The sequence below is a fragment of the Chiloscyllium plagiosum genome, unplaced genomic scaffold (assembly GCF_037043375.1).
Source record: "Chiloscyllium plagiosum isolate Xiang-an unplaced genomic scaffold, Cpla_swu_hap1 HiC_scaffold_31, whole genome shotgun sequence".
In the NCBI taxonomy this organism is placed as follows: Eukaryota; Metazoa; Chordata; class Chondrichthyes; order Orectolobiformes; family Hemiscylliidae; genus Chiloscyllium; species Chiloscyllium plagiosum.
The window spans coordinates 39667827-39693791 of record NW_028270169.1 but is presented as its reverse complement, the minus strand read 5'-3'; the positions used below and the strand labels follow the sequence as shown (position 1 = coordinate 39693791).

Sequence of the window (25965 nt, the reverse complement as noted above, 5' to 3'; positions counted from 1 at the left end):
ATAAATACCCCATAGAATATCAATATGAATAATAAAACATTCTTTTATATAAAGTATGTCCTAACTTAGAAATTTAAAATGTACATCTTAACCACTGCCAGACATAGGTTGACCAAATTATTATCAATAGAAGGAAAAAAAGGGGAAAAACAAAGTTCCAACTGGATTTCCTCCATTTCTTTTACAGAGCGATAAACGCATACCCAAGCAACAATATTTATGCATACTACAATTGTTTAAATTAGGTTAGTTTGTCCACAAAGTCTCTTGCCTTCTCCGATGTGTCAAAGAGATGCATGGATCCATCTAAGGTGATCCGAAGCACTGCCGGATATCTCGGGGAGTACTGAATACCAAGCTCCTTCAATCTTCTCTTGACACCATCATATGATTTTCGTTTCTGGATCACCGCAGATGAAAAGTCCTGAAAAAGCATGATCTTAGACCCCTCATAAATTAGGGCCTTTGGATCCTTCCCCTGGAGCCTGGAAGCCTCCATGACTATCTCCTTATCCCGGTAATGATGGAACCGCACCTGGAAAGGACAAGGGCGTTGACCCAGACCCCACCTCCGTGCTGCAACCCGATGAGCCCTCTCTATCTTCAATCCTCTCATGCCAGTCTCCAAGTCAAGGAATTTCAGAAGCCAATCAAGGAACTTTGGCAGCTAATCATCAACAAATTCTGCAGGCCACTCACCTTCCTTACCCTCAGGCAGACCGATGATCCGAATGTTTTTTCTCCTGCCCCTGTTTTCAAGATCATCCACTTGGTCATGCAAATTATGAACCTGTGTCTTCAGGGCTTGGATCTCTTCCTTGAATGAACTGGCATCAGCTTCCATCACTGTGACCCTGTGCTCCACCTCATCTGTCCTCTTGTCCAGGTCTCCCAGCTGCTGCTCATGCTTCTGCAGCATGAGAGAGACTGGAGCCAGCTTCTCTTCAACCTGTTTCCCCAACATCTCGCGAGATTTCTAGAGCTGGTTCACCAGGTCCTGGAGAGTAATCTGCTCTGAGGCTGCTGCAGGCTAAACTGCAGGTCCGGCCTCAGATGCTCCTCCTCCCTTTTTAGGCATTTCTGGACAGCTAAAAATGCAGGTAAGTCAATTTTTAAATGTTTCTTGGGGCTCCACAATCTTTCCAACACCCCAAGAAATCCTGATGACCTGGGTTGGGTGGGTTAAAGGACCGTCCTGCTCCTGCTGCAATGCAAAGCTCTGCAGTGTGATCTTCTCAGATCGCCGCCATCGTAGATCCCCCCCAAATGCCTTTTAAATGTTGCAATTGTACCAGCCACCACCTTTTCCTCTGGCAGCTCATTCCATACACCTACCACCCTGTATGGTGGTAAAAGTTGCCCCTTAGGTCTCTTTTATATCTTTCCCCTCTCACCCTAAACCTATGCCATCTAGTACTGGGCTCCCCCATTCCAGGGAAAAGACTTTGTCTATTTATCCTATCCATGCCCCTCATGATTTTGTAAACCTCTCGAAGGTCACCCCTCAGCCTCCAACGCTGCAGGGAAAACAGCTCCAGCCTGTTCAGCCTCTCCCTATAGCGCAAATCCTCCAACCCTGGCAACATCCTTATAAATCTTTTCTGAACCCCTTCAAGTTTCACAACATCTTTCCAATAGGAAGGAGACAAGAATTGCATGCAATATTTCAACAGTGGCCTAACCAATGTCCTGTACAGCCACAACATGACCTCCCAACTCCTATACTCAATACTCTGACCAATAAAGGAAAGCATACCAAATGCCTTCTTCACTATCCTATCTACCTGTAACTCCACTTTCAAGGAGCTATGAACCTGCACTCCAAGGTCTGCAACACTCCCTAGGACCTTGCCATTAAGTGTGTAAGTCCTGCTAAGATTTGCTTTCCCAAAATGCAGCACCTCACATTTATCTGAATTAAACTCCATCTGCCACTTCTCAGCCCATTGGCCCATCTGGTCAAGATCCAGTTGTAATCTGAGGTAACCTTCTTCGCTGTCTACTACACCTCCAATTTTGGTGTCATCTGCAAACTTACTAACTGTACCTCTTATGCTCACAACCAAATCATGTATATAAATGACAAAACGTAGTGGACCCAGCACCGATCCTTGTGGCACTCCACTGGTCACAGGCCTCCAATCTGAAAAACAACCCTCCAACACCACCCTCTGTCTTCTACCTTTCAGCCAGTTCTGTATCCAAATGGCTACTTCCCCCTGTATTCCATGAGATCTAACCTTGCTAATCAGTCTCCCATGCGGATGCTTGTCGAACACCTTACTGAAGTCCACATAGATCACATCTACTGCTCTGCCCTCATCAATCCTCTTTGTTACTCCTTCAAAAAACTCAATCAAGTTTGTGAGACATGACTTCCCATGCACAAAGCCATGTTGACTATCCCTAATCAGTTCTTGCCTTTCCAAATACAGGTACATCCTGTCCCTCAGGATTCGCTCCAACAACTTGCCCACCACCGGTCTATAGTTCCCTGGCTTGTCCTTACCACCCTTCTTAAACAGTGGCACCCCGTTAGCCAACCTCCAGCCCTCTGGCACCTCACCTGTGACTATCGATGATACAAATATCTCAGCAAGAAGCCCAGCAATCACTTCTCCTGCTTCCCACAGAGTTCAAGGATATACTTGATCAGGTCCTGGGGATTTATCCACCTTTATGCATTTCAAGACTCCAGCAGTTCCTCCTCTGTAATATGGACATTTTTCAAGATGTCACCATCTATTTCCCTACATTCTATATCTTCCATATCCTTTTCCACAGTAAATACTGATGCAAATTGTTCATTTATTATCTCCACACAAAGGCCATCTTGCTGATCTTTGAGGGGCCCTATTCTCTCCCTAGTTACCCTTTTGTCCTCAATGTATTTGTAAAAACCCTCTGGCTTCTCCTTAATTCTATTTGCCAAAGCTATCTCATGTCCCCTTCTGGCCTCCTGATTTTCCTCTTAAGCATACTCCTACTGCCTTTATATTCTTCTAAGGATTCACTCGATCTGTCCTGTATATACCTTACATATGCTTCCTTCTTCTAAACCAGAACCTCAATTTCTTTAGTCATCCAGCATTCTCTATACCTACCAGCCTTTCCTTTCACCCTGACAGAAATATACTTTCTCTGGATTCTCATTATCTCATTTCTGAAGGCTTCCCATTTTCCAGCCGTCCCTTTACATGCGAACATCTGCCCCCAATCAGCTTTCGAAAGTTCTTGCCTAATACCGTCAAAATTGGCCTTTCTCCAAGTTAGAACTTCAACTTTTAGATCACGATTTTAAATCGAATAGAATTATGGTTGCTGGCCCCAAAGTGCTCCCCCACTGACACCTCAGTCACCTGCCCTGCCTTATTTCCCAAGAGCAGGTCAAGTTTTGCACCTTCTCTAGTAGGCATATCCACACACTGAATTAGAAAATTGTCTTGGACACACTTAACAAATTCCTCTTCATCTAAACCCTTAACACTATGGCAATCCCTGTCTATGTTTGGAAAGTTAAAATCCCCTACCATAACCACCCTATTATTCTTACAGATAGTTGAGATCTTCTTACAAATTTGTTTCTCAATTTCCCTGACTATTAGGGGGTCGATAATACAATCCCAATAAGGTGATCATCCCTTTCTTATTTCACAGTTGCACCCAAATAACTTCCCTGGATGTATTTCCTGGAATATCCTCCCTCAGTACAGCTGTAATGCTATCCCTTATCAAAACACCACTCCCCCTCCTCTCTTGCCTCCCTTTCTATCCTTCCTGTAGCATTTGTATCCTGGAACATTAAGCTGCCAGTCCTGCCCATCCCTGAGCTATGTTTCTGTAATTGCTATGGTATCCCAGTCCCATGTTCCTAACCATGTCCTGAGTTCATCTGCCTTCCCTGTTAGGCCCCTTGCAAATAAATGCAGTTTAATTTATTAGTCCTACCTTGTCCTGCTTGCCCTGACTGACTCACTTCTGTTCTCAACTGTACCAGTCTCAGATTGATCTCTTTCCTCACTATCTCCCTGGTCCCACCCCCACTCCTTACTAGTTTAAATCCTCCCGAGCAGCTCTAGCAAATCTCCCTGCCAGTATATTAGTCCCCTCCCAATTTAGGTGCATCCGTCCTTCTTGTACAGGTCACTTCTACCCCAAAAGAGATTCCAATGATCCAAAAATGTGCATCCTTCTCCCATACACCAGCTCCTCAGCCATGCATTCATCTGCTTTATCCTCCTATTCCTGCCCTGACTAGCTTGTAGCACCGGGAGTAATCCAGATATCACTACTCTGGAGGACCTCCTTCTTAAATTCCTGCCTAACTCTCTGTAATCACCCTTTAGAATCTCAGCCTTTTCCCTTCCTATGTCGTTGGTTCCAATGTGGACAATGACCTCTTGCTGGCCCCTCTTCCGCTTGAGAACATTCTCCACCCTCTCTGAGACATCCTTGATCCTGGCACCAGGGAAGCAACACACCATTCTGCTTTTTCTCTGCTGGCCACAGAAATGTCTGCTTGTACCTCTGACTAGAGAATCCCCTAACACAATTGATCTCTTGGAACCCGATGTGCCCCTTGTTGCATTAGACCCAGTCTCAATACCAGAAACTTGGCTGTCCGTGCTATGTTTTCCTGAGAATCTGTCACCCCCTACATTTTCCAAAACAGCATACCTGTTTGAAATGGGTATAGCCACAGAACACACCTGCACTAGGTGCATACCTCTCTTACCTTTCCTGGAGTTAACTCATCTCTGTGACTGTATCTGAGACTTTCCCCCCCTTCCTATAACTGCCATCCATTACATACTGTTGCTGTTGCAAATTCCTCATTTCTCCTAACTGTCTCTCCAACCGATCCATTGGATCTGATAAGATTCACAACCAACAAAATTTATTGCAGATATAATCTGCAGTAACACTTGAACTCTCTTTAAACTCCCACATCTCACAAGAAGCACATATCACTACTGAAGGCTATTTTTGCTCCTTCACAATCTACAGACCCAGAAAATAACACTGTCTTGTTCCTCTACAAAACATTGCCCCAGGTTAGATTAATAGTTACGGCTTGTATGTGAAGTTTAATCAAGAGACATATCTCAAAAAACATATCATCAAGAAAGAACCCACTCTACTCACTACTGCAGACCTTCTGTAGGCCACTTAAAGCAATTAACTTATCTAATTCTGTGCTGTGAACTTCGCCCAAACAGTTCTTCCAAGATCAGTTGTGAATTTTACTGTTTGTTAATTTTCCCAGACGCACTCCGATGTCCAGAATACATCAGAATCTTTTTTCCCAGAGTTGAAGTGTTTCAAACTAGCGGGAATCCATTTAAAAGGGGGAACGCTCAAAGGAGATTTGGATGGCAAGTTTTGTGCACAGAGATTGGTAGATGCCTGTCTACGTGCGGCCAGGGATAGTGGTGGAGGCAGATGTATAGGGGTGGTTTTAGATAAGCACGTGAATAAGCAAGGAATGGAGGGATATGGACATGGGCAGGCAGAACGGATAAGTTTGATTTGGCATCATGTTTGGCACAGAAGGGCCTGTTTCTGTGGTGTACTGTACTGCTCTATGTTTTAATGGTCCTTTATAATCTACTAATAGTGAATTGAATGTATTTTTTCAAAATTTGGTATCAATATTAAAGGTGCCAATTTGATTCCATGTGGAAATTTTCTAACTACCTGACATGTATGACATTTTACAACACTGCCCTACCTCGTAATGAATTCTAGACTAGGTAAAATGCCTGTTTATTGATGCTTGAGTTTTTAAAATTCTAAATGTCCTGCCGTAGGAATTTCATGTGCTACTTATATTAAATGGGCAGTATCACTGTCTGATGAACAACAATGCATTCCTTGTAGCATCATTGGGATGCTGTTTTTAATACAGTAGCATTCCAGAACCCCTTCAGTTTCAGCTTCTATGTGAGCTGTCTGTATCAGCTTACCCAACTGCTTTCTGAACCTCAAATATGAAGACATGGCAGAAACTCTCTTTGAGTTATCACCATCTTCACCTCTTACTCAGCTTGTGGCATTGCTTTGACCTCTGGTGATGAACTTCCTTGCATGATTGCTCTGGTCATTACACATCTTAAAAGAAATCTGGAACTTGTTCTTTGTTGTCTCTTTAATCTTATTTAGACTTTTTGTGATTATAAATGGAGTTATAACCTTTATTCTTACCAAAACATCACCCTGGAGTAAATCTCAACTCCATCCATGTGTAATTTTTTTCACAATTTCTACAATTGCTCTTGACAACAAAAGAAAATATATCAGATGGGGAAGTTCTCCGAGTTTGAATGACATAGCGTCGGATGATGTGGAGTCTGTGTGGGTGGAATTGAGGAACCACAAAGGCAAAAAAAACATAATTGGAGTTGTGTATAGACCTCCTAACAGTGGTCAGGACCAGGGACGCAACATGTACCGGGAAATAGAGAAGGCATGTCAGAAAGGCAAAGTTACATTGATCATGGGAGACTTCAATATGCAGGTGGACTGGGTAAATAATGTTGTTAGTGGATCTAAAGAAAGGGAATTCATGGAATGCTTACAGGATGGCTTTTTGGAACAGCTTGTCATGGAGCCCACAAGAGAGCAGGCTATTCTGGACCTAGTGCTTTGCAATGAACCAGATTCTATAAAAGATCTTAAAGTAAGGGAACTCTTAGGAAGTAGCGAACATAATATGATAGAGTTCAGTCTGGAGTTTGAAAGGGAGAAGGCAAAATCGGATGTAATGGTGTTACAGTTGAATAAAGGTAATTATGAGGGCATGAGAGAGGAACTGACTAAAATAGACTGGAAGCAGAGGCTAACCGGGAAGACAGTAGAGCAAAAATGGCAGGAGTTTGTAGGTATAATTGAGGACACTGTACAGAGGTTCATTCCCAAGAAAAGAAAGATTAACCGGGGAGGGATTAGACAACCTTGGCTGACAAAGGAAGTCAGGAAATGTATTAAAGAAAAAGAGAGATCCTATAAAGTGGCTAAGAACAGTGGGAAATCAGAAGATTGGGAAGGATACAAAAGCAAACAGAGGATAACAAAGAGTGTAATAAGAAAGGAGAGGATCAAATATGAAGGTAGGCTAGCCAGTAATATTAGAAATAATAGTAAAAGTTTCTTTCAGTACATAAGAAACAAACGACAGGCAAAAGTAGACACTGGGCCACTTCAAACTGATGCAGGAAGCCTAGTGATGGGAGATAAGGAAATAGCAGGAGAACTTAACAAGTACTTTGCGTCAGTCTTCACAGTGGAAGACATGAGTAATATCCCAAAAATTAAAGGGTGTCACGGGGCTGAGTTGAGTATGGTTGCCATTACGAAAGAGATAGTGCCAGAAAAGTTAAAAAGTCTTAAAATTGATAAATCTCCTGGCCCCGATGGGATACACCCTAGAGTTCTGAGAGAGGTGGCTGAGGAAATAGCAGAGGCATTGGTTGAGATCTTTCAAGAGTCACTGGAGTCAGGAAAGGTCCCGGATGATTGGAAGATGGCTGTAACCCCCTTGTTCAAGAAAGGATCAAGGCAAAAGATGGAAAATTATAGGCCAATCAGCTTAACCTCGGTTGTTGGTAAAATTCTAGAATCCATCATTAAGGATGAGGTTTCTAAATTCCTGGAAGAGCAGAGTCTGATTAGAACTAGTCAACATGGATTTAGTAAAGGGAGGTCATGCCTGACAAACCTGTTGGAATTTTTTGAAGAGGTAACAAGTAGGTTAGACCAGGGAAACCCAGTGGATGTGGTCTATCTAGACTTTCAAAAGGCCTTTGATAAGGTGCCACACGGGAGGCTGCTGAGCAAGGTGAGGGCCCATGGTGTTCGAGGTGAGCTGCTGGGATGGATTGAGGATTGGCTGTCTAACAGAAGGCAGAGAGTTGGGATAAAAGGTTCTTTTTCAGAATGGCAGCCGGTGACGAGCGGTGTCCCGCAGGGTTCGGTGCTGGGGCCACAGCTGTTCGCATTATATATTAATGATTTGGATGAGGGAACCGGGGGCATTCTAGCGAAGTTTGCCGATGATACGAAGTTAGGTGGACAGGCAGGTAGTACTGAGGAAGTGGGGAGGCTACAGAAGGATCTCGACAGGTTGGGAGAGTGGTCCAGGAAATGGCTGATGGAATTTAACGTGAGCAAGTGCGAGGTCTTGCACTTTGGCAAAAAGAATAAAAGCATAGACTACTTTCTAAATGGTGAGAAAATTAATAAAGCCAAAGCACAAAGGGATCTGGGAGTGCTAGTCGAGGATTCTCTAAAGGTAAACATGCAGGTTGAGTCCGTGATTAAGAAAGCGAATGCAATGTTGTCTCTTATCTCAAGAGGGTTGGAATATAAAAGCAGAGATGTACTACTAAGACTTTATAAAGCTCTGGTTAGGCCCCATTTGAAGTACTGTGTCTAGTTTTGGTCCCCACACCTCAGGAAGGACATACTGGCACTGGAACGTGTCCAGCGGAGATTCACACGGATGATCCCTGGAATGACAGGTCTAACATATGAGGAACGGCTGAGGATACTGGGATTGTATTCGTTGGAGTTTAGAAGATTAAGGGGAGACTTAATAGAGACGTACAAAATAATACATGGCTTGGAAAAGGTGGATGCTAGGAAATTGTTTCAGTTAAACGAGGAGACTAGGACCCGTGGACACAGCCTTAGAATTAGAGGGGGTCATTTCAGAACAGAAATGCGGAGACATTTCTTCAGCCAGAGAGTGGTGGGCCTATGGAATTCATTGCCACGGAGTGCAGTGGAAGCCGGGACGCTAAATGTCTTCAAGGCCGAGATTGATAGATTCTTGTTGTCTAGAGGAATTAAGGGCTACGGGGAGAACGCTGGTAAGTGGAGCTGAAATGCGCATCAGCCATGATTGAATGGCGGAGTGGACTCGATGGGCCGAATGGCCTTACTTCCACTCCTATGTCTTATGGTCTTATGGTCTTATGGAGTTGCGATGAAAGGTTGGTGAGCTGATCGTGCGTGAATGGCTGAGTATTGTAGGTCCTTTTCTGTTTTAAGTGTGAAATCTGGCAGACCATGAGAGGCAGTGCCACAGTGGTGCAAGTTGTTAAACATAATAAAACATAATATAGGATTCATCTTTTTGTTGACATTGACTGAGGCAACTTACAATGCAACTCCATTGAAGCATTGAGTATACGGTAGTACTTAATCAGGCACAGTGCAGCAGATTATTCATTCACATGCAGCACTGGAACCAGATTCTTTTGAATACTTCTGGGCACAAAACTCCATTGCCATCTCTGTCCAGGCTGCCTTCTTCATTTGGGATGCCTCTCATTACCATGCATAGGAAAAACTTGCCTTCTCTCCTTGACAGCTTTCAGGAGTACATTTAGAGAGCCATCACTGAAGCCTGGTGTCATTATTTACCTGGTCTCTGATATTTCTAGGGGTGATTGGAGATGATGAGCAGAATAGTATGGTCTTAGTAGTGCAAAGTTTTTTTATGCATTCTCAACATTGTTAAGTCTAGCAGAAATAATGGATAAAGCTGTAAAGAAAACATACAGGTTCTAAAGCTGTAAAAATGGGAGTAAGAAGCGCAACAGCAACCAGGTCATTGTGGAGCTTTTTATGTCATTGATTGGGTGGCAGTTGGATTACAGGTTTCAGTTCTGGGATCTGATTTCAAGAGATCGATTAGGATAATATAAGGGATGAGAGATATTTTGCAGAGAGACTAGAACAGAGCAAGTTGAGAGAAAATTTGATGATGATGCTTAAATTATGGAAGAATTTGTAAAGATAAGGAAGGCAGTATGGTTTTGGATATTTACTAAGTCAGTAATTTGAAGCTATCAATGCATGTTTGTCATAAAAAGAGGCAGATATATTTTTGCACAGGTTTGTTCAGTGTTTCATCAAAAAAAGGCATAAAAGCAGATTTTGCAATGACTTTTGAATGAGAATTACAAGGATACTTGAAAAATAAAAATGAGAAAAGTATGGCCAGCATTGGCTATAATGGGCCTTCTGTGGTGCAAAATATGATGATTCTGTGCTGTTGGATTCATCTGACTTCACAATATTGGGATAGGCTGGGGCTGTTTTCTCTGGAGCATCGGAGGCTGAGGGGTGACCTTATAGAGGTTTATAAAAACATGAGGGGCACGGATAGAGTAAATAGACAAGGTCTTTTCCCAGGGGTGGGGGAGTCCAGAACTAGAAGGCATAGGTTTAGGGTGAGAGGGGAAAGATATAAAAGGATCTGAAGGGGCAACTTTTTCACGCAGAGGGTGGTGCGTGTATGGAATGAACTGCCAGAGGAAGTGATGGAGACTGGTACAATTACAACATTTAAAAGGCACCTGGATTGGTATATGAATAGGAAGGGTTTAGAGGGATATAGGCCAAGTGCTGGCATACGGGGCTAGATTAGGTTGGGATATCTGTTCGGCATGGACGAGTTGGACCGAAGGGTCAGTTTCTATGCTGTACATCTCTGTGACTATAACTCTATTTCAGTTTCCTGTGAACACCTTTCCAATACTTTATTATCCAATAGTATTTCTCTGTTCTACTTTTTCAGCGTTTAATTCTGTCTGACTCTATGACTCTGTGATAGAAACTAAATGGCTTTGCCATTGTATAAGTACATGCTTGGGGACCAATTCATTCAGATGGCTGGATTGTAATACATAGATGCCAACAGCATGGGTTTAATTCTCACACCTGCTAAGGTGTAGTGACCCTTTGGTTAAACTACCACCAGTTCGCATCAGTCATATGGTCTGGTAGGACTGTGGTGACATTATCTTTATATGCTTGTATCAACTTCTGCTCTACACTATTTTAATATATTTATATTTGTAACAATCCCCTCTAATAATAACTCTTCCATAGTCTTGGTATTAAAATGTGCTTAGTTTTAGATTCTTCACAATCAAAAAAGATATGAGCAATGGGTTGCTTTGTGCGTGAACTTGATATTCTTTCTGCTGATGCAAATGTTGACTCAGACACACGAAACAAACAAGATAAAAAGAATTTTGAAGAGAAGATGAATTGAATGTGGAATAACATTGCAACACTAATTATATCAATTCTGAATGAAATTGTTGAAAAATGTAAATAGTCGATTATACTGAGTAGTTGTATGGCAATTTCAGTACAAAATGCTCATCATTTAAAGCATATAATTATAAGGTCTTTGCTCATGAAAGTTTATTGGATAAGATTACAGTAATCAAACATACACTAATTTTTAACATAAGTAGATCTGGAAAAGAGCTAAAGCAGATTAATGGAATTCTCGGCCAATTAGAATGCAGGCTTGCCCCAATAGAATCAGCCCATGTGGCAGCCAATAAACTTTCCTCACAAATTTACATGTTGCTGTCCATTATTTTCCAGGCTTCAAGCATGTTCACATGCGCTCTGGATAAATGACTTGTTGCATTCAAATTTTGCAAAAATTGATTGAGCTGTGAAAAAAGTCAAGCTTTCCTTGCATATAGTGTGCTGTAGTATTTATGTGGTAACATGAAAAACATGAATTTATGAACATACAGGATTATACCAATTTTTAGCATCCTGAAATAAAGACATCTCCTCTGGCAAAGAACCTGATTTAATTTATTCAGTGACTATCAACCTGGGGAATGGGAACAGTGATGAATATTGTGATGCTCCAAGTCATTTACTAATGGGATAGTAAATGCGTTTGGATCCAGGAGTGTAATGAATAATGGGGCAACTGGGAGGGAGAGGAGTGGTAAATATTTATGCCTCCCAGTTGAAATAATGTGGGGTCATATAGTGGAAGTAAGAGTAGACTGGATACTGAACACTACTGGTATTTTGTAATAATGGAAATAATTTGCTTTCTCCCCATAATAGCAATATGATGTTAATGGCCACTGAATAAATAAGTGACAAATAAATTGATATTGCTCGTGAAGCCACAATTAACACAGTGGTTGAACCATCATGGTGACTTTCTTAATGCTAATTCCAGTCCAATATGGGTTCTTGTTAGTAAGCTGTGCAGAACCACAGGCATCAAACCACCATCCACCACGACCATTGGCACAACAGCGACTGTAGTTATCATTATCCCTATCCTTAGTACTAAAACCCTGGTTAACAATCATTCTATTCATTGTAAGTATTGTCATTTGGTCAATAACATTCCCAGAAAATAAACCAAGCCTGATTGTGTACTTCCCACTCTCAGGTTCTAAGTAAAAAGAGGAATACTCTGCATATTGAATTGCATTGCGATAATTTATGAACTCTATTCTCAGTTTGTAGCGAGTTTGCCTGGTTAGAAGGTAGATGTACTCATTACCCAACCAGTGATCACTCAGAACATCACCAAAGCCATATTTATATGTGGACCAGCTCTCTGTCCACGTGATCTTGCTACCTCTGCTGCTACTTTGAATCACTGTCCAGCCACTATCGTTTCTCATGACACAGTTGACCACAAGTGGAGGGGATCGGACAGGTTGAATGATGAAAAGCCCAGAAGTAGCATTCCTGTTGTTTCGTAGAATTTCTGTGCAGTCGTGTAGCACTAAAGACAAGCACAATCATGATATCAATTTTATTCCATACTCTATAATCCCTCGAGAGAAGGGAACTAGGTTTCTGGTCATTCTCAAATAGTAGCATCATCTCAAATGAATACAATAAGCTGAACAAGTCCAGTTTTGATAACTCAAGGATGAAAAAGTCTTAAAGGCCTTTCATCCATTGAAGCAAGCCATCTAAAATATTTATCTTCACTACTTTGCTTGAGAAAAAGTTCCAAGTACATGTTTGTCTTTATGCAAATAAATTCATTCTAATAACTGAAAGCTATTTCTCATTCATTTAAATTTATGCACTTTGACCCTCAGGTCTGATACATTATGCGAGGTGCTGCATTTTGGGAAAGCAAATCTTAGCAGGACTCATACACTTAATGGTAAGGTCCTAGGGAGTGTTGCTGAACAAAGAGACGTTGGAGTGCAGGTTCATAGTTCCTTGAAAGTGGAGTCGCAGGTAGATAGGATAGTGAAGAAAGTGTTTGGTATGCTTTATTTTATTGGTCAGGGTATTGAGTACAGGAGTTGGGAGGTCATGTTGCGGCTGTACAGGACATTGGTTAGGCCACTGTTGGGATATTTCATGCAATTCTGGTCTCCTTCCTATCAGAAAGATGCTATTAAACTTGAAAGGGTTCAGAAAAGATTTACAAGGATGTTGCCAGGGTTGGAGGATCTGAGCTACAGGGAGAGGCTGAACAGGCTGGGGCTGTTTTCCCTGGAGCGTCAGAGGCTGAAGGGTGACCTTATAGAGGTTTAAAATTATATGGGGCATAGATAGGATAAATAGACAAAGTATTTTCCTCCAGGCCGAAGAGTCCGGAACTAGAGGGCATAGGTTTAGGGGAAAGCATGCATAGCGGAAAGATATAAAAAAGACCTATGGGGCAACTTTTTCACGCAGAGGGTGGTATGTGTATGGAATGAGCTGTCAGAGGAAATGGTGGGGGCTGCATCATCTAAAAGGCATTTGGATGGGAATATGAATTGGAAGGGTTTGGAGGGATATAGGCTGGGTGCTGGCAAGTGGGACTAGATTGGGTTAGGATATCTGGTGGGCATGGATGGGTTGGACCGAAGGATCTGTTTCCATGCTGTACATCTCTATGACTCTATGTGCTTAGCTGCCATATAACAATTAAATCTTTATATCTCAGTAGGTTTTCACTTTTGTAATTTAGTCTTTAGATTGTAGACACTTAACCTTTCTTCATAATTCATCCCCTTTCATTGGAAGCTGACATGTTATTCCTCTGATTCAAGCTCAGCAGATGTGTATGCTTTTGTGGTTTGAGATTTCAAACTACAGTAGAACTAATGTATGGTTTTCATTTGAAAATTTAGAAAGCAAGTGGTCTTAATATTAATTTTAATCATAATATTTCTTACCTGCTGAAGTTATTTCAATGCTAGCTAAAAGGAAGAAACCAATCTGAAAGAAGGTTCTTCGCTGCATTTTCGTAATTCTCCTGTAAAGAAATGATCATTCATCAGACTTTTGGCACAGTTTTCTACTTCTTGAAAAGCTCAAAGAAGAAGTGACTTAAATCCATATAGCACAATAAATAAATTGTATCAATACATATTTTCTGTGTGGCCACTACTTTACTGGCTTAATAAACTGATTTTTCCTATTTAAAGGTAGTCACAGCATCTCCAGCAAAGTCTTCTCCTCCAGTCACTGCCACTGCAATTTGAAGGAGCAGATTATAAATGCAGGAAGGTATTGAATCCAGAGTCTGCGGTTCTAATGTCCTATGCTCATCTTACTCCAGCAGAAACATGGCAGAGTGGCCAAAAAAAATTAATTTGATTTACCTGATTTTATGACCTTATCCCAGAATTTCATTAACATTATGAAAGTAGTACATTAGTTGCCTGGAATAAGGACATTGATGCAGGAAGGGATAGGACCTCAGATTGGAGACTCCACATCCCTGGCTGCTTAGAGGACAGGAGGACGTGAGGACTGCAGATGCTGGAGATCAAAGTCGAAAAGTGTGGCACTGGAAAAGCACAGCAAGTCAGGCAGCATCCAAGGAGCAGGAGAATTGATGTTTCGACAACATGATAAATACCGGCACTGACCGGTAGATTTGAGCTTTCTGCCTTGGTGTTGAGATGCTGCACAATGATTTTTCTGAAGACACCCAGCAAACCTGTCTGACTTTGTAGTTTTCAGCCAGATTTCTAGCTTGTTAACCACATGGAATTGGCTACCACCATGTGAGTGCAAATTAGGGAACCTTCCTCAAATACCCAAGGTCAGCAGTGGAAATTTTCTGCTGTCATAGTTCTGACATTACTACGATACTACTGCTAATAACTCCTAGCCCCATAATATGCTGAAAATGCGTTCACCTCTGCACCTTCACACCTAACTTTCCTTTGGTGTCTAAAATTTTTAGAGGTGCAAGTATCAGAAGCAGGCAAGATCTGTGACTGTACTTCACCCCATCTACTGAATGACATTGATGCCAGCAGATTAATGTGAGACGATTATTTATCGGATATTTGCTCTGTAATTAAGTTGTCCGTCTGTAAACTATTTAATATTTTCTCGTACAGTGACACCGATTTTATAGTGCTCAATTAACATCTCTTTGCACAAAACATTCTCTGAGACTATATTCAAGCTTTTTAATTTTTTTTTTTATTTTGGTGACTCCTTCAGTAAGAACAAAAAGGAGACAACCCTGAAAACTGTACAAAAAACACTTCCACCAACCCAACTCCATATTTCTTACATGGGGCCATGTATCTCTCACATTTTTACATGAATAATCCTGTCATCGATTTTACATTTTAATATTGGCACCTGCATGCATCAGGATATCAAAATATTATTTTGCAGAAGATATCGTAAGACAAACTTTACTGTTTATCAAAGAACAGCCTTGACAGCTAGACCCTGCATTGGGTGCTTCAAAAATTGAAATGGAAACTGGAAGTGCTGGAAATACTCTGCAGGTCTGTCTGCTTCTGTGGAGAGAAAAGCAAAGTTAATGTTTCAAGTCAATATGACTCTTCTTTGGAGCTGGTGACATCAAACGAGGGTGGCAGAAATTGGTGGAGGATGATCAGTTGAATGTGATGGCTGATCATCTGTAATATGAGGACAAAGGGAACACTATCATTTCTGGGAGGGATAGAAAAGGGTGAAAGCAGAAGTGTGGAAAATTGATTGGTTATGTTCGACAGCCCTGTCAAACACAGTGGAGGGGAATTCTCAGTTCAGCAAAATGAAAGACATGGGCAGATAGGAAATAAGGGTAGGAATAGGCTCTTTGGCCCTTTCAGCATGCTTCACCATTCAAACTTTAATCTCAATTCTACCTCAATATCATTTCCTGTGTTTAACATCTAGAAATCCATCAATGATTAAGCCTCCACAGCCTGTTGGGGTACAGAATTCGAAACATTTTAGTGCTCTGTCAGTAAAGAAATTCCTCCTCATTTCAGTCTTAAATCTCTACATCATATTCTGAAGTTGTGTCCCCGATTCTCAACCCCTCAGCCAGGCCATGTACCTTTTGACTCTACCTGTACGAATTCTACTCTGTATGAATTTGTGTGTTTCAATGAGATTGCCTCTCATTCTTCTAAATGTCAGAGAATACAGGCCCAGTTACTCAAACTGATCTCATAGGACAATGCTGTCGTTCTCAGAATCAGTTTGATGATTCTTTGTTGCAATTTCTAGGAAGCTCCATTGTGGGAGGAACCATTATCAGATTGGGTGTTACAGAAATGGAGAAACTGGGAGAATGGAATTATAGTCCTTTCAGGAAGCAGGGTGGCAGGAAGTGTAGTCAAGGTGGCCAAGGGATTGGTGGGCTTATGATGAATATGATTTGATTGTCTTTTCCCCAGAAATGGAGACAAAAAATTCCAGGAAGGAAAGGGAAGCTTCGGAGATGGACCATGAAGGTGATGGAACTTCAAAAATTGAACCAGATTAGTAATGTGTAATAATTGTGGTCCATTATCCTCACCAGTAAGAACGGTCCGTTGTCTGAAAAGCAATAAGGAATACAACAACTGTAGTGAAAGGAAAGCTCCAGAGCCTGTTTGAATAGATGATACAGGAGCATTTGTAAGGTTAGCACAAATCTGATTGCTGCGTATTTCATGTAATATTGTAAACAAAAAAGAAATAGGTATTACAGCATCTAACTGATATCAAGTCATGAGTCACGTCCACCCTAACCAATTATGCACCATAAAACACTGGTATTTTCATTTGTGATGAAGAGTGTGTGATTTGTATACATTAATATCATTTTTAGAATTTGGGTTTCAAACTAGTGCTTACTTTTGTGAAGAATTTTTTTTAAAAAACAAGGTTAGAGATCAGGTGATTGTAAAACTCGTGGAATGTTAATGGAAGATTGTTGATACTGGAGTGTGAGGGTGTGGTCTGCGACAGCGAGTGTAAACATCGAAGGCAATAGCTTACTTTTGGTTCAAAATAACTAAGGACTGACTTTAGCTTAAAACAAAACTTAGAGATTGAAAGCTTTTAGGCCAGATTTGGAGGCAATATGTCTGGGGTCAGATGCAAATTTAGTTGTTTTTTTCTTGAAATGAGTATTGGACAGTTCAGGAAATCACAGTTACCTTAAGATTAAAATTTAATTTTTTGTCAAACTTCTATGCATGAATATTTGGTTAGAAATTGCAAGTTAGTAAAAGATAGAAAATGTAACCTTTCAGTTTTGTCAGTGTTCATTTAAGAAGACTTCACAGTTCACAGGACTGAACTGGGGAGACGCAGTTAAACTGAACCCATAAATTAGATATTGAAGTGTAATTTCTTTGGATCTGAAATGCTGTAAAGTGATGGTGCTGGAGAATATATGAGACTTAGTTTGCTGTGAGTTTTAAGGTTCTATATTTAGATAGCTTTTTCACGTGAAAAAATTCTATTATATTGTTAAAGGAAATCTGCAGTCTTGTGTGCTTATGTTCAGTGAGTGACCACCATGTTAAAGTCAAGATAAGTACACATAAATATATATAGGATATATCTTGTCTCGTCATGCCATCAGTTGGGATTAAAATACATTTCCTTCCTTTATTGTGAACAATTTCTTTTGTTGAATCTGCAGAGGTACAGAGTGTTGCTGAATACATGTATTGATCTAAAATTTCTCTTCAAATATGATATGACTCATGAGCATCCCTGTGACTGATGACATTCTGAACCTATTGTAGACTTGACATTACTCACATGAGAGGCTTGCGTGCAAATATAACTTTGTAGAATTGTCAGAATAACTGAATTAATCGCATCACCTTCCGTGCTGCAACAGGCTGCTGTGTATTTGTGTATTCAAACAAAAAGCATCAGAGTCTTATTCAGTGTTTCTGATACTGTACTTCTATAGTAAGTGAAGAATTTATTTACTTGTTGATTTGATGGATTATTTTAAACTTTTATTTTTAAAAGTTTTCCTTTAAAAAGTTATGTGTAGGGATCCATTAGCAGCTGTGATGCCTCTTGGTATCAGATATCCCTTCAAGGTGATTACATGTTGCTTGCTAAAATTCATTATTCAGTGAAACAGACCAGTTATTGCTCTGTCAGTCAGTACAACCATAAATTACTAACAGTATAGCCTAAAATTAATAACTTTAAGCTTATCCAAATCTCTTCTCCAGATAGCTTAATTCACACCATGTTTGGTTAAACCATCACCCCTGTGCTTGCTTAACTACATTGGCTTGTCCTGCAGCAATGTCTCAAATTTAAACTTATATCCTTGTTCTCAGACCTCATGGCTTTGCTTCACCGCATCTCAGGAACCTTCTCCAGGTGTACAATCCTCCAAGATCCATGTGCTGGTCTAATTCTGACTTCCTATTTCCACAATTTTAGTTGCTTCAACATTGGAAAGTTTGACTCCTAAACTTGAAGCTTTAGAACTTCCTCATGACTCCTTTTCCACTTTTTTAAGATGTTTATTAAAACTTAATACTTTGAGAAGGTGTAGTTACCTGTTTTAATATCTTCTTATGTTGTAGGATGTCAGCTTTTGTTTAATAAAGTTCTTGTTCAACACCTTAGGATGCATTAAAGACATGATATAAATGTAAGTTATTTTTGCACTACAGATTAAAACCTCATTAGCATATGTTTCGATAGTAATAAGTTATTCATGCCATTAATTAAATATCTCTGTCTATAAACCAGTTATATTACTTAGTCATCTTGTTAATATATATGAAGTATCTCATTGTTATTAAAATATAACCTATAATATGCTTCTGTTGTATAAAAGCAATAAATGTATTCAGATCAACAAGTACACATCGATCAAGAACAACCAGCGTAAAGTGTGTGGACCATAAAGTCAGATCTTTCAGAGAACACCTCTATAAACTATATATAATGAACATGGTTTTAAAATCACATACAAGTAAAAAATGTGATCCGCTTAATTCATTTTTTTTAAGATATAACAGATTGCAAATTGCAATTCAGAACAACAAGCAAAGTTACATAGATACTGAGTTACTTACACCATGAACAGGTTTCCAGTCACAGAGAGTTTAGAAGGCACACTATATTTGAAGGGCTTGAGTAATGCATATTAAAGTTATATGCATGTGACGTATAATAAAGGTGTTGACATTCTCTCAACACCTGTCAAACCAGCTTCACGAGATCATGAGTTGAATGCGAATGTTTGATTAAGTTGACATAGCGATTATAGAGATGTAAAGGGGGGAGAATGTCTTGGCAGTAAGTAAAAATGGGGGTTAAAAAGTGAATTTCCACTTTACTTAATATACCAATTGTAGAACATAAAGGTACATAAAGAATAAACTTGCACTGAGATTTCTGCAGTATGATTGAACCTTATTTTGTTCTTTTTGGATCACTGCAGGTCAGTCTAGTTCAGATTTTTGCTGACATGTTTGCTACTGAGAATTGGCTTTATTTTGTCAATCTATTGCATGCCTTGTCAGTGTGGAGCTAATTTGATCATGAAAAAGTCTGCTTGCTTCCCTCTCCTGTCCACAATGATTGATGCTCTTTGGTGAAACTTGTTTTCCATTTTCCAGTGTGCTTTTCTGAAGCCCCCAAGATGCCATATCAAACAACAGAAATGTCACCCTATAATAGATGAGAGAAAAAATTTAGGATTGAGGGGAGCAGAGTACAAGCAATTGGTTTAAGCCAGATATCATTTTTATACATTGTAATAAAATCTGAGCTAGGTATTAAATACCTAAGCTGAACAAAGAAACCTTGGAGTGCAGGTTTATAGTTCCTTGAAAGTGGAGTCGCAGGTGGATTGGATAATGAAGGCAGTGTTTGGTATGCTTTCCTTTATTGATTTGAGCATCAAGTACAGGAGTTGGGATATCATGTTGTAGCCGTACAGGACATTGGTTAGGCCACTTTTGGAATACTGTGTGCAATTCTGGTGTCCCTCATATCAGAAGGATGTTGTGAAACTTGAAAGGGTTCAGAAAAGATTTACAAGGATGTTGCCAGGATGTTGGCGTGTTTGAGCTAAAAGGAGAGGCTGAATAAGCAGGGGCTCTTTTCCCTGGAGCTGAGGGGTGATCCTGTAGAGATTTATAAAATCGTGAGGGGCATGGATAGTATAAATAGACAAGGTTTTTCCCTGGGTTGAGGGAGTCCAGAACTAGAGGACATAGGTTTAGGATAAGAGGAGAAAAATTTAAAAGGGACTCTAAAATTCAACCTTTTCGTGCAGAGGGTGGTACCCATATGGAATGTGCTGCCAGAGGTAGTGGTGGGAGCTGGTATAATTGCAACATTTAAAAGGCATCTGGCATGGGTATATGAATAAGGGTTTGGGGGAATATGGGCTAAGTGCTGGCAAATGAGATTAGATTTGTTTAGGGTGTCTGATCGAATTGGACCGAAGGGTCTGTTTCCATGCTGTACATCTCTATGGTTCTGTGACTTATTCTTTGCAATAAAATACAGTTAATACACTGGCAATAGAGCACAGACCCTTTTCATCCATTGTTCCACTTTAAACATTTGTGGGATATCCATGGAAAGACATAGAAGCTAGGGAGCTCAGCGAATTAGGAAGTAATATCTTGAAAAGAGTCCACATTACAGAGGAGGAGGTGCATAATACATATAGATATAGAATCCCTACAGTGTGGAAACAGGCCCTTCGGCCCAACAAGTCCACACCGACCCACTGAAGAGTAACCCACCCAGATCCATTCCCTTACATTTACCCCTGACTAATGCACCTAACCTACACATCCCTGAACACTATGGGCAATTTTAACAGGGCCAATTTTCACTTAATGGTAGATAAATCCCTGGTAGCTGATCAAGTATATCCCAGGACATTATAGGAAGTCAGGGAAGAAATTGCAGGGCCCCTAGTAGTGTTATTTGTGTCATCAGCAGTCACAGATGAGGAGCCAGAAAACTGGAGGGTGGCTAATGTTATGCCATTATTTAAGAAAGGCTGTCTGGAAAAGCGAGAGAACTACACACCAGTGAGCCTAATGTCTGTGGTGGGTAATTTATTAGAGGGGATTCAGACAGACAGAATCTACATGCATTTGGAAAGGCAAGGACAGATTAGGGATAGTCAGAATGGCTTTGAGTTGGGAAATAGTGACTCACAAATTTGATTCAATTTTTTAAAGGGGTGACCAAGAAGATAGATGAAGGTAAAACAGTAACCGTTGGCTGGTTAGTAAAGCTCGATCACTTGGGATCCAGGCAGAGCTAGCCAATTGGATACAAAATTGGCTTGATCGTAGGAGACAGTGGGTGGTGATAGAGGGTTGTTGTTCAGACTGGAGGCCTGTGATCAGTGGTGTGCCACAAGGATAGGTGCTGGGTCCACTTGTTGTTCATCATTTACATAAATTATTTGGATGAGAATATAGGAGGCATGGCTTACTAAGTTTGCAGATGACACCAAAATTGGTGGTGTAGTAGACAGAGAAGAAAATTATCGAAGAATCTTGATCTGCACCAATGAGCTGGGAGTTCCTCAGCCACAGGGAGAGGATGCTTGAGGAGGACTTTCCAACGGTCGACAGCTGAGGTTCCCCTGTAGTTAAAAGTCAGAGGTGGATGGTATTTCGGATTGTAAAACAACAACTGCACTTGGAACAGAAAAGGAAGGCCGACAGGTGACTAAAGGCCGAGATCCAACAACAAACCTGCGACATAAAGAATAGATGGTGGGTGGAAAAAGCACTGCAAACCCAAAATTTGGTTGACAACCATGGTCTGCAGGGTTTCTACTGTGCTGTTAAGATCACTTATGGAGCAAGCACCCAAGGCCCCACCCCACTGCTGGCCAAGGATGAAGTGACTCTTACTAAACACAAAGAAGCCATCAAACAACATGGGGGAGGTTGGGGGGGCCTCTACTAGAGGCCTCCTCAATCAGGGGCCTCTAGTAGATTCGAGCATCCTTGAATGCATTCCACAGCACACTACACTGCTACAAGCTGAACAACACCCCAGCCCTGCACCAAGTAGTGAAGGCCGTCTGCTAGCTAAAGTATAATGAGGCTGCTGGACCAGATGGTATCTCTGAAACATTGAAATGTGGAGGCAAAGAGGTCCTGCTGCACATAACACTGTCTGCCTTTTATGGAAGGAGGAGAGCATCCTGGAAGAGCTCCGAGATGCCACAGTTGTGAGCATTTACAAAAAAGGAAACTGGGTAGTGTTAATGGTAGCTGTCTTTTCCATATGATGGACAATTTCAAGGCTAAAAGGTACATTTTTAAGGTTAGAGGAGAGAGATTTAAAAGATCTGCGGGCAAATCATTTACACAGAAGGTGATTCATGTGTGGAATGAACTACCTAAGGACATGGGGAATGTGGTTACAATTGCAATGTTTAAAATACATTTGGTCAAGTACATAAATAGGAAAGGTTTGGAAGGATATGGGCCAGGAGGAGGCACGTGGAACCTGTTTAGTTTGGGATCATGATTGGCACGGACTGTTTCCATGCTGTATGACTCTATGATTCTAAATCCAACTGTGGTAACTATGAATATCTAACAGAATGATAGACATTTTCTCTTTTGAGTTGAAGTGAGCAGACTTACAAATGTCTGTCTTGGAACATACGATAACATTGGCAAAGTATGCCAATGTGGAAACCTGAAACATAAATCGGAAATGCTCAAAATACTCAGCATGCCAGGCAGCATCTGTGCATAGAGAAACGAGGTCCTGCATCTGAAGCTGCAGATCTGGTTCGAAGAGGTGGGATGGCTCTAGGAGCTTTCCTTGTGAAATGGAGCTGGTCTGATTAAGGTGCAGATAGAAGTACTTTCAAATCAACTTAAAGGATGCAACCTCTTGCTGAAAGTCCTCCTGTTTTCTCCATGAAAAACTTATTTTCTTTGTTGCCTCAGCTCTATCTCTCTTTGATCCTGCAACCCAAGGAGATTACAACAATAGTCTGAATGACTAGGAGTAAGAGGTATGCACAGAAGCACACGATACCATTCCAATATACAGCAATACTTTTTTTTACTGATTTAATCAACCTTTAGTGAGCCAACCTGAAGTCATTCTGATAGGGCTTGCCTCATGTTATTGAGTGTCTGTTCAGTTGTTTGTAACGAAGAGATGGTATTAGTCAGAGTTACATGCTATCTGGTATTACAGTCTGTCTATTTTGAATACTTCTGGTGCTCACACATATTCACTGCTATTGCCCTCAACAATATGGTGATAGACATAAGCTACACAACAAGTAAACAGAAGCACACCCACCTGACCATGTTTTATCTCACAAGTTCCCACAGAATCAAAAACAACCATGACAGAAGTACATCTTGTAGCTAAAAACTCCAAAATTGTAGAAATAATAAGTGAAGGATAAAGTTGAAAGCCGAAGGGAATTATACGGAGCAGTGGACGTGATCTATATGGACTTCAATAAGATGTTCGACAAGTTTCTCACGGTAGACTGGTTAGCAAAATTAGATCACATGGAATATAGAGAGAACTAGCCATTTGGATACAGAACTGGCTCAAAGGTAGAAGACAGAGGGTGGTGGTGGAGGGTTGCCTTTCAGATTGGAGGCCTGTTACTAGTGGAGTGCCACAAGGATCAGTGCTGGGTCCATTGCTTTTTGTCATCTATATGAATGTTTGGACGTGAACATAGGAGGTATAGTTAATAAGTTTGCATGTGACGCCAAAATTGGAGGCGTCGTGGAAAGTGAAGATGGTTACCTCAAAGTACAGCGGGATCTTGATCAGATGGGCTAATGGGCTGAGGAGTGGCTGATGGAGTTTATTTTAGATAAATGTGAGGTGTTGCATTTTGGAAAGGCAAACCAGGGCAGGATTTATACACTTGATGGTAAGGTGTTGGGGAGTGTTGCTGAACAAAGAGACCTTGGAGTGCAGGCTCATAATTTCTTGAAAGTGGAGTCACAGGTAGGTAGTATAGTGAAGAAGGCGTTTGGTATACTTTCCTTTAATGGTTAGAGCATTGAGTATAGGAGTTGGGAGGTCATATTGCAGCTGTACAGGACATTGGTTAGGCCACTTTTGGAATATTGTGTGGAATTCTAACCTCCCTGCTATAGGAAGGATGTTGTGAAACTTGTAAGTGTACCGAAAAGATTTACAAGGATGTTGCCAGGGTTGGAGGGTTTGAGCTATAGGGAGAGGCTGAATAGACTGGGGCTATTTTTCCTGGAACATTGGAGACTGAGGGGTGACTTTATAGAGGTTTATAAAATCATGAGGGGCATGGATAGGATAAATAGACAAGCTCTTTTCCCTGGGGTGGGGGAGTCCAGAACTAGAGGGCATAAGTTTAGGGTCAGAGGGGAAAAATTTAAAAGGGACCTAAGGGACAACGTTTTCACGCAAAGGGTGTATGGAATGTATGGAATGAGCTGCCAGGGCAAGTGGTGGAGACTGGTACAATTACAACATTTAAAAGGCATCTGGATGGATATATGAATAGGAAGGGATTAGATGAATATGGGCCAAGTGCTGGCAAATGGGCCTAGATAAGTTCAGATATCTGGTCGGCATGGATGAGTTGGACAAACATGTGCCAACAGCTTACACAGCAAACACACTGCATAAGTTTCAACCAAATGGTCATGCCTTAAAATCAAAGGGTAGTCTTTGCTTGAGTCAAGGGATCTATGATCAATCAGAAAGTACCTTCACAGTCAATCAAAGGCATTATCTGCAAAGGGTTGGGCACAATCAGTCGGGCATTTCATGCATTCTGTCTCCGTGAATGTGTATCCTTACAATTTTTAAAACTCTACCAGAAATGCAAGATATTTTTCAAATAGATTGTAAACTCAATGCTGGTAAAATGAAATATTTCTTCTTGGAAATTCTTTTGAATTTTTTTTGCTTCCTCATAATTCTATAATTAACACAAGTGATAACACTGAGGTATGTTTTAATCTGACATGTTATTTTAAGCATTTCTTACGAGAAGCAGCCCAGAGAATAAACATAAATTATCTTTCATCACAATGTTCTCTGAAGGAGGGTAACATGTTGAATTTTTAATCCGAACAATCACTTTCCTTTTTGGTATGAGGAACATATTGTACTTTTTGTGACATTGTATAACTCAGTGGAGGAATCCATCCTCTCATCTGTTTTTTGGAACCCAATTGAAATGCCAATTTAAACATAGAAAGGTACTGGAAATGGCAAAGAGCAGAGACATTTCCAGTTAATAGTGTTATGACACAAAGATAGGGAATCAAAACAAATTAGCGTTCCTGTCTGTGTATGCACAGCACAATGAAGTTAAAACACTCAAAGACTTTTAAAATTGACCCCAGTGATTCCTCACCAGACATTCTGAATAACCAAGATTGGACTTTGTGAATAATCAATAGCAGACACCAACTTTATAGCTTAAACAAAAGAATGAACAATTTACTATTATTACATTAGCTTTATTAGAGCAAGTTTAAACAAAAGACAGGATTGACATGTATTTGGAAAGGCATGGACTGATTAGGGACAGTTAACATGGCTTTGTGTGTGCGAAATCATGTCTCACTAAATTAATTGAGTTTTTTGAAGAAGTAACAAAGAAGATTGATGAAGGCAGAATCACGTGATTGATATGGACTTAAGTGAGGCATTCGACAAGATTCTATATGGTAGATTGGTTAGCAAGGTTAGATCACTTGGAATAGAGAAAGAACAAGAAATTTGGATACAGAACTAGTTTGAATTTAGGAGACAGAGGGTGATGGTGGAGGGTTGCTTTTCAAACTGGAGGCCTGTGACTAGTGGCGTGCCACAAAGATCAGTGCTGGGTCCACTGCTTTTCATCATTTCTATAAATGATTTTGATATTCACTTGGGAGTTATGATTAGTGAGTT

At 40.6% G+C, this 25965-nt stretch overlaps 1 protein-coding gene and 1 long non-coding RNA gene across 3 annotated transcripts in view; one reads left to right on the top strand and one right to left on the bottom strand.

Annotated features, from left to right (window-relative positions):
* LOC148141897 (uncharacterized) overlaps positions 1-18581 on the top strand; it is a 31498-nt gene extending 12917 nt beyond the window's left edge. The window contains exons 2-3 of the long non-coding RNA XR_015752371.1: positions 16461-16517; positions 18363-18581. This is a non-coding gene — a long non-coding RNA (uncharacterized LOC148141897). The remainder of the gene's footprint in view (positions 1-16460; positions 16518-18362) is intronic.
* Positions 11196-19173, bottom strand: LOC148141896 (fibrinogen-like protein 1-like protein). Of its 2 annotated transcripts, XM_087977455.1 has the most exons (4): positions 19113-19173; positions 18588-18652; positions 13977-14056; positions 11196-12574 (listed from the first exon to the last, which is right to left on the bottom strand). In XM_087977455.1, the coding sequence occupies exons 3-4, from the start codon at positions 14041-14043 to the stop codon at positions 11964-11966; spliced, it is 678 nt and encodes a 225-aa protein (XP_087833581.1). In that variant the 5' UTR covers positions 14044-14056; positions 18588-18652; positions 19113-19173; the 3' UTR covers positions 11196-11963. The 2 variants fall into 2 exon arrangements, with proteins under 2 accessions (XP_087833581.1, XP_087833582.1); XM_087977456.1 differs by lacking the exons at positions 18588-18652; positions 19113-19173 and adding an exon at positions 16583-16606.
* Between the last annotated feature and the right edge of the window lie 6792 nt (positions 19174-25965).

What these genes read in the sequence shown, in the direction of transcription:
- LOC148141896 (XM_087977455.1), bottom strand. Translation starts at nt 14,043, where the DNA reads ATGCAGCGAAGAACCTTCTTTCAGATTGGTTTCTTCCTTTTAGCTAGC. An exon ending in CATTGAAATAACTTCAGCAG is followed by an intron (nt 12,575 to 13,976) that starts GTAAGAAATATT and finishes GCTTGTCTTTAG; the next exon opens with TGCTACACGACTGCACAGAA.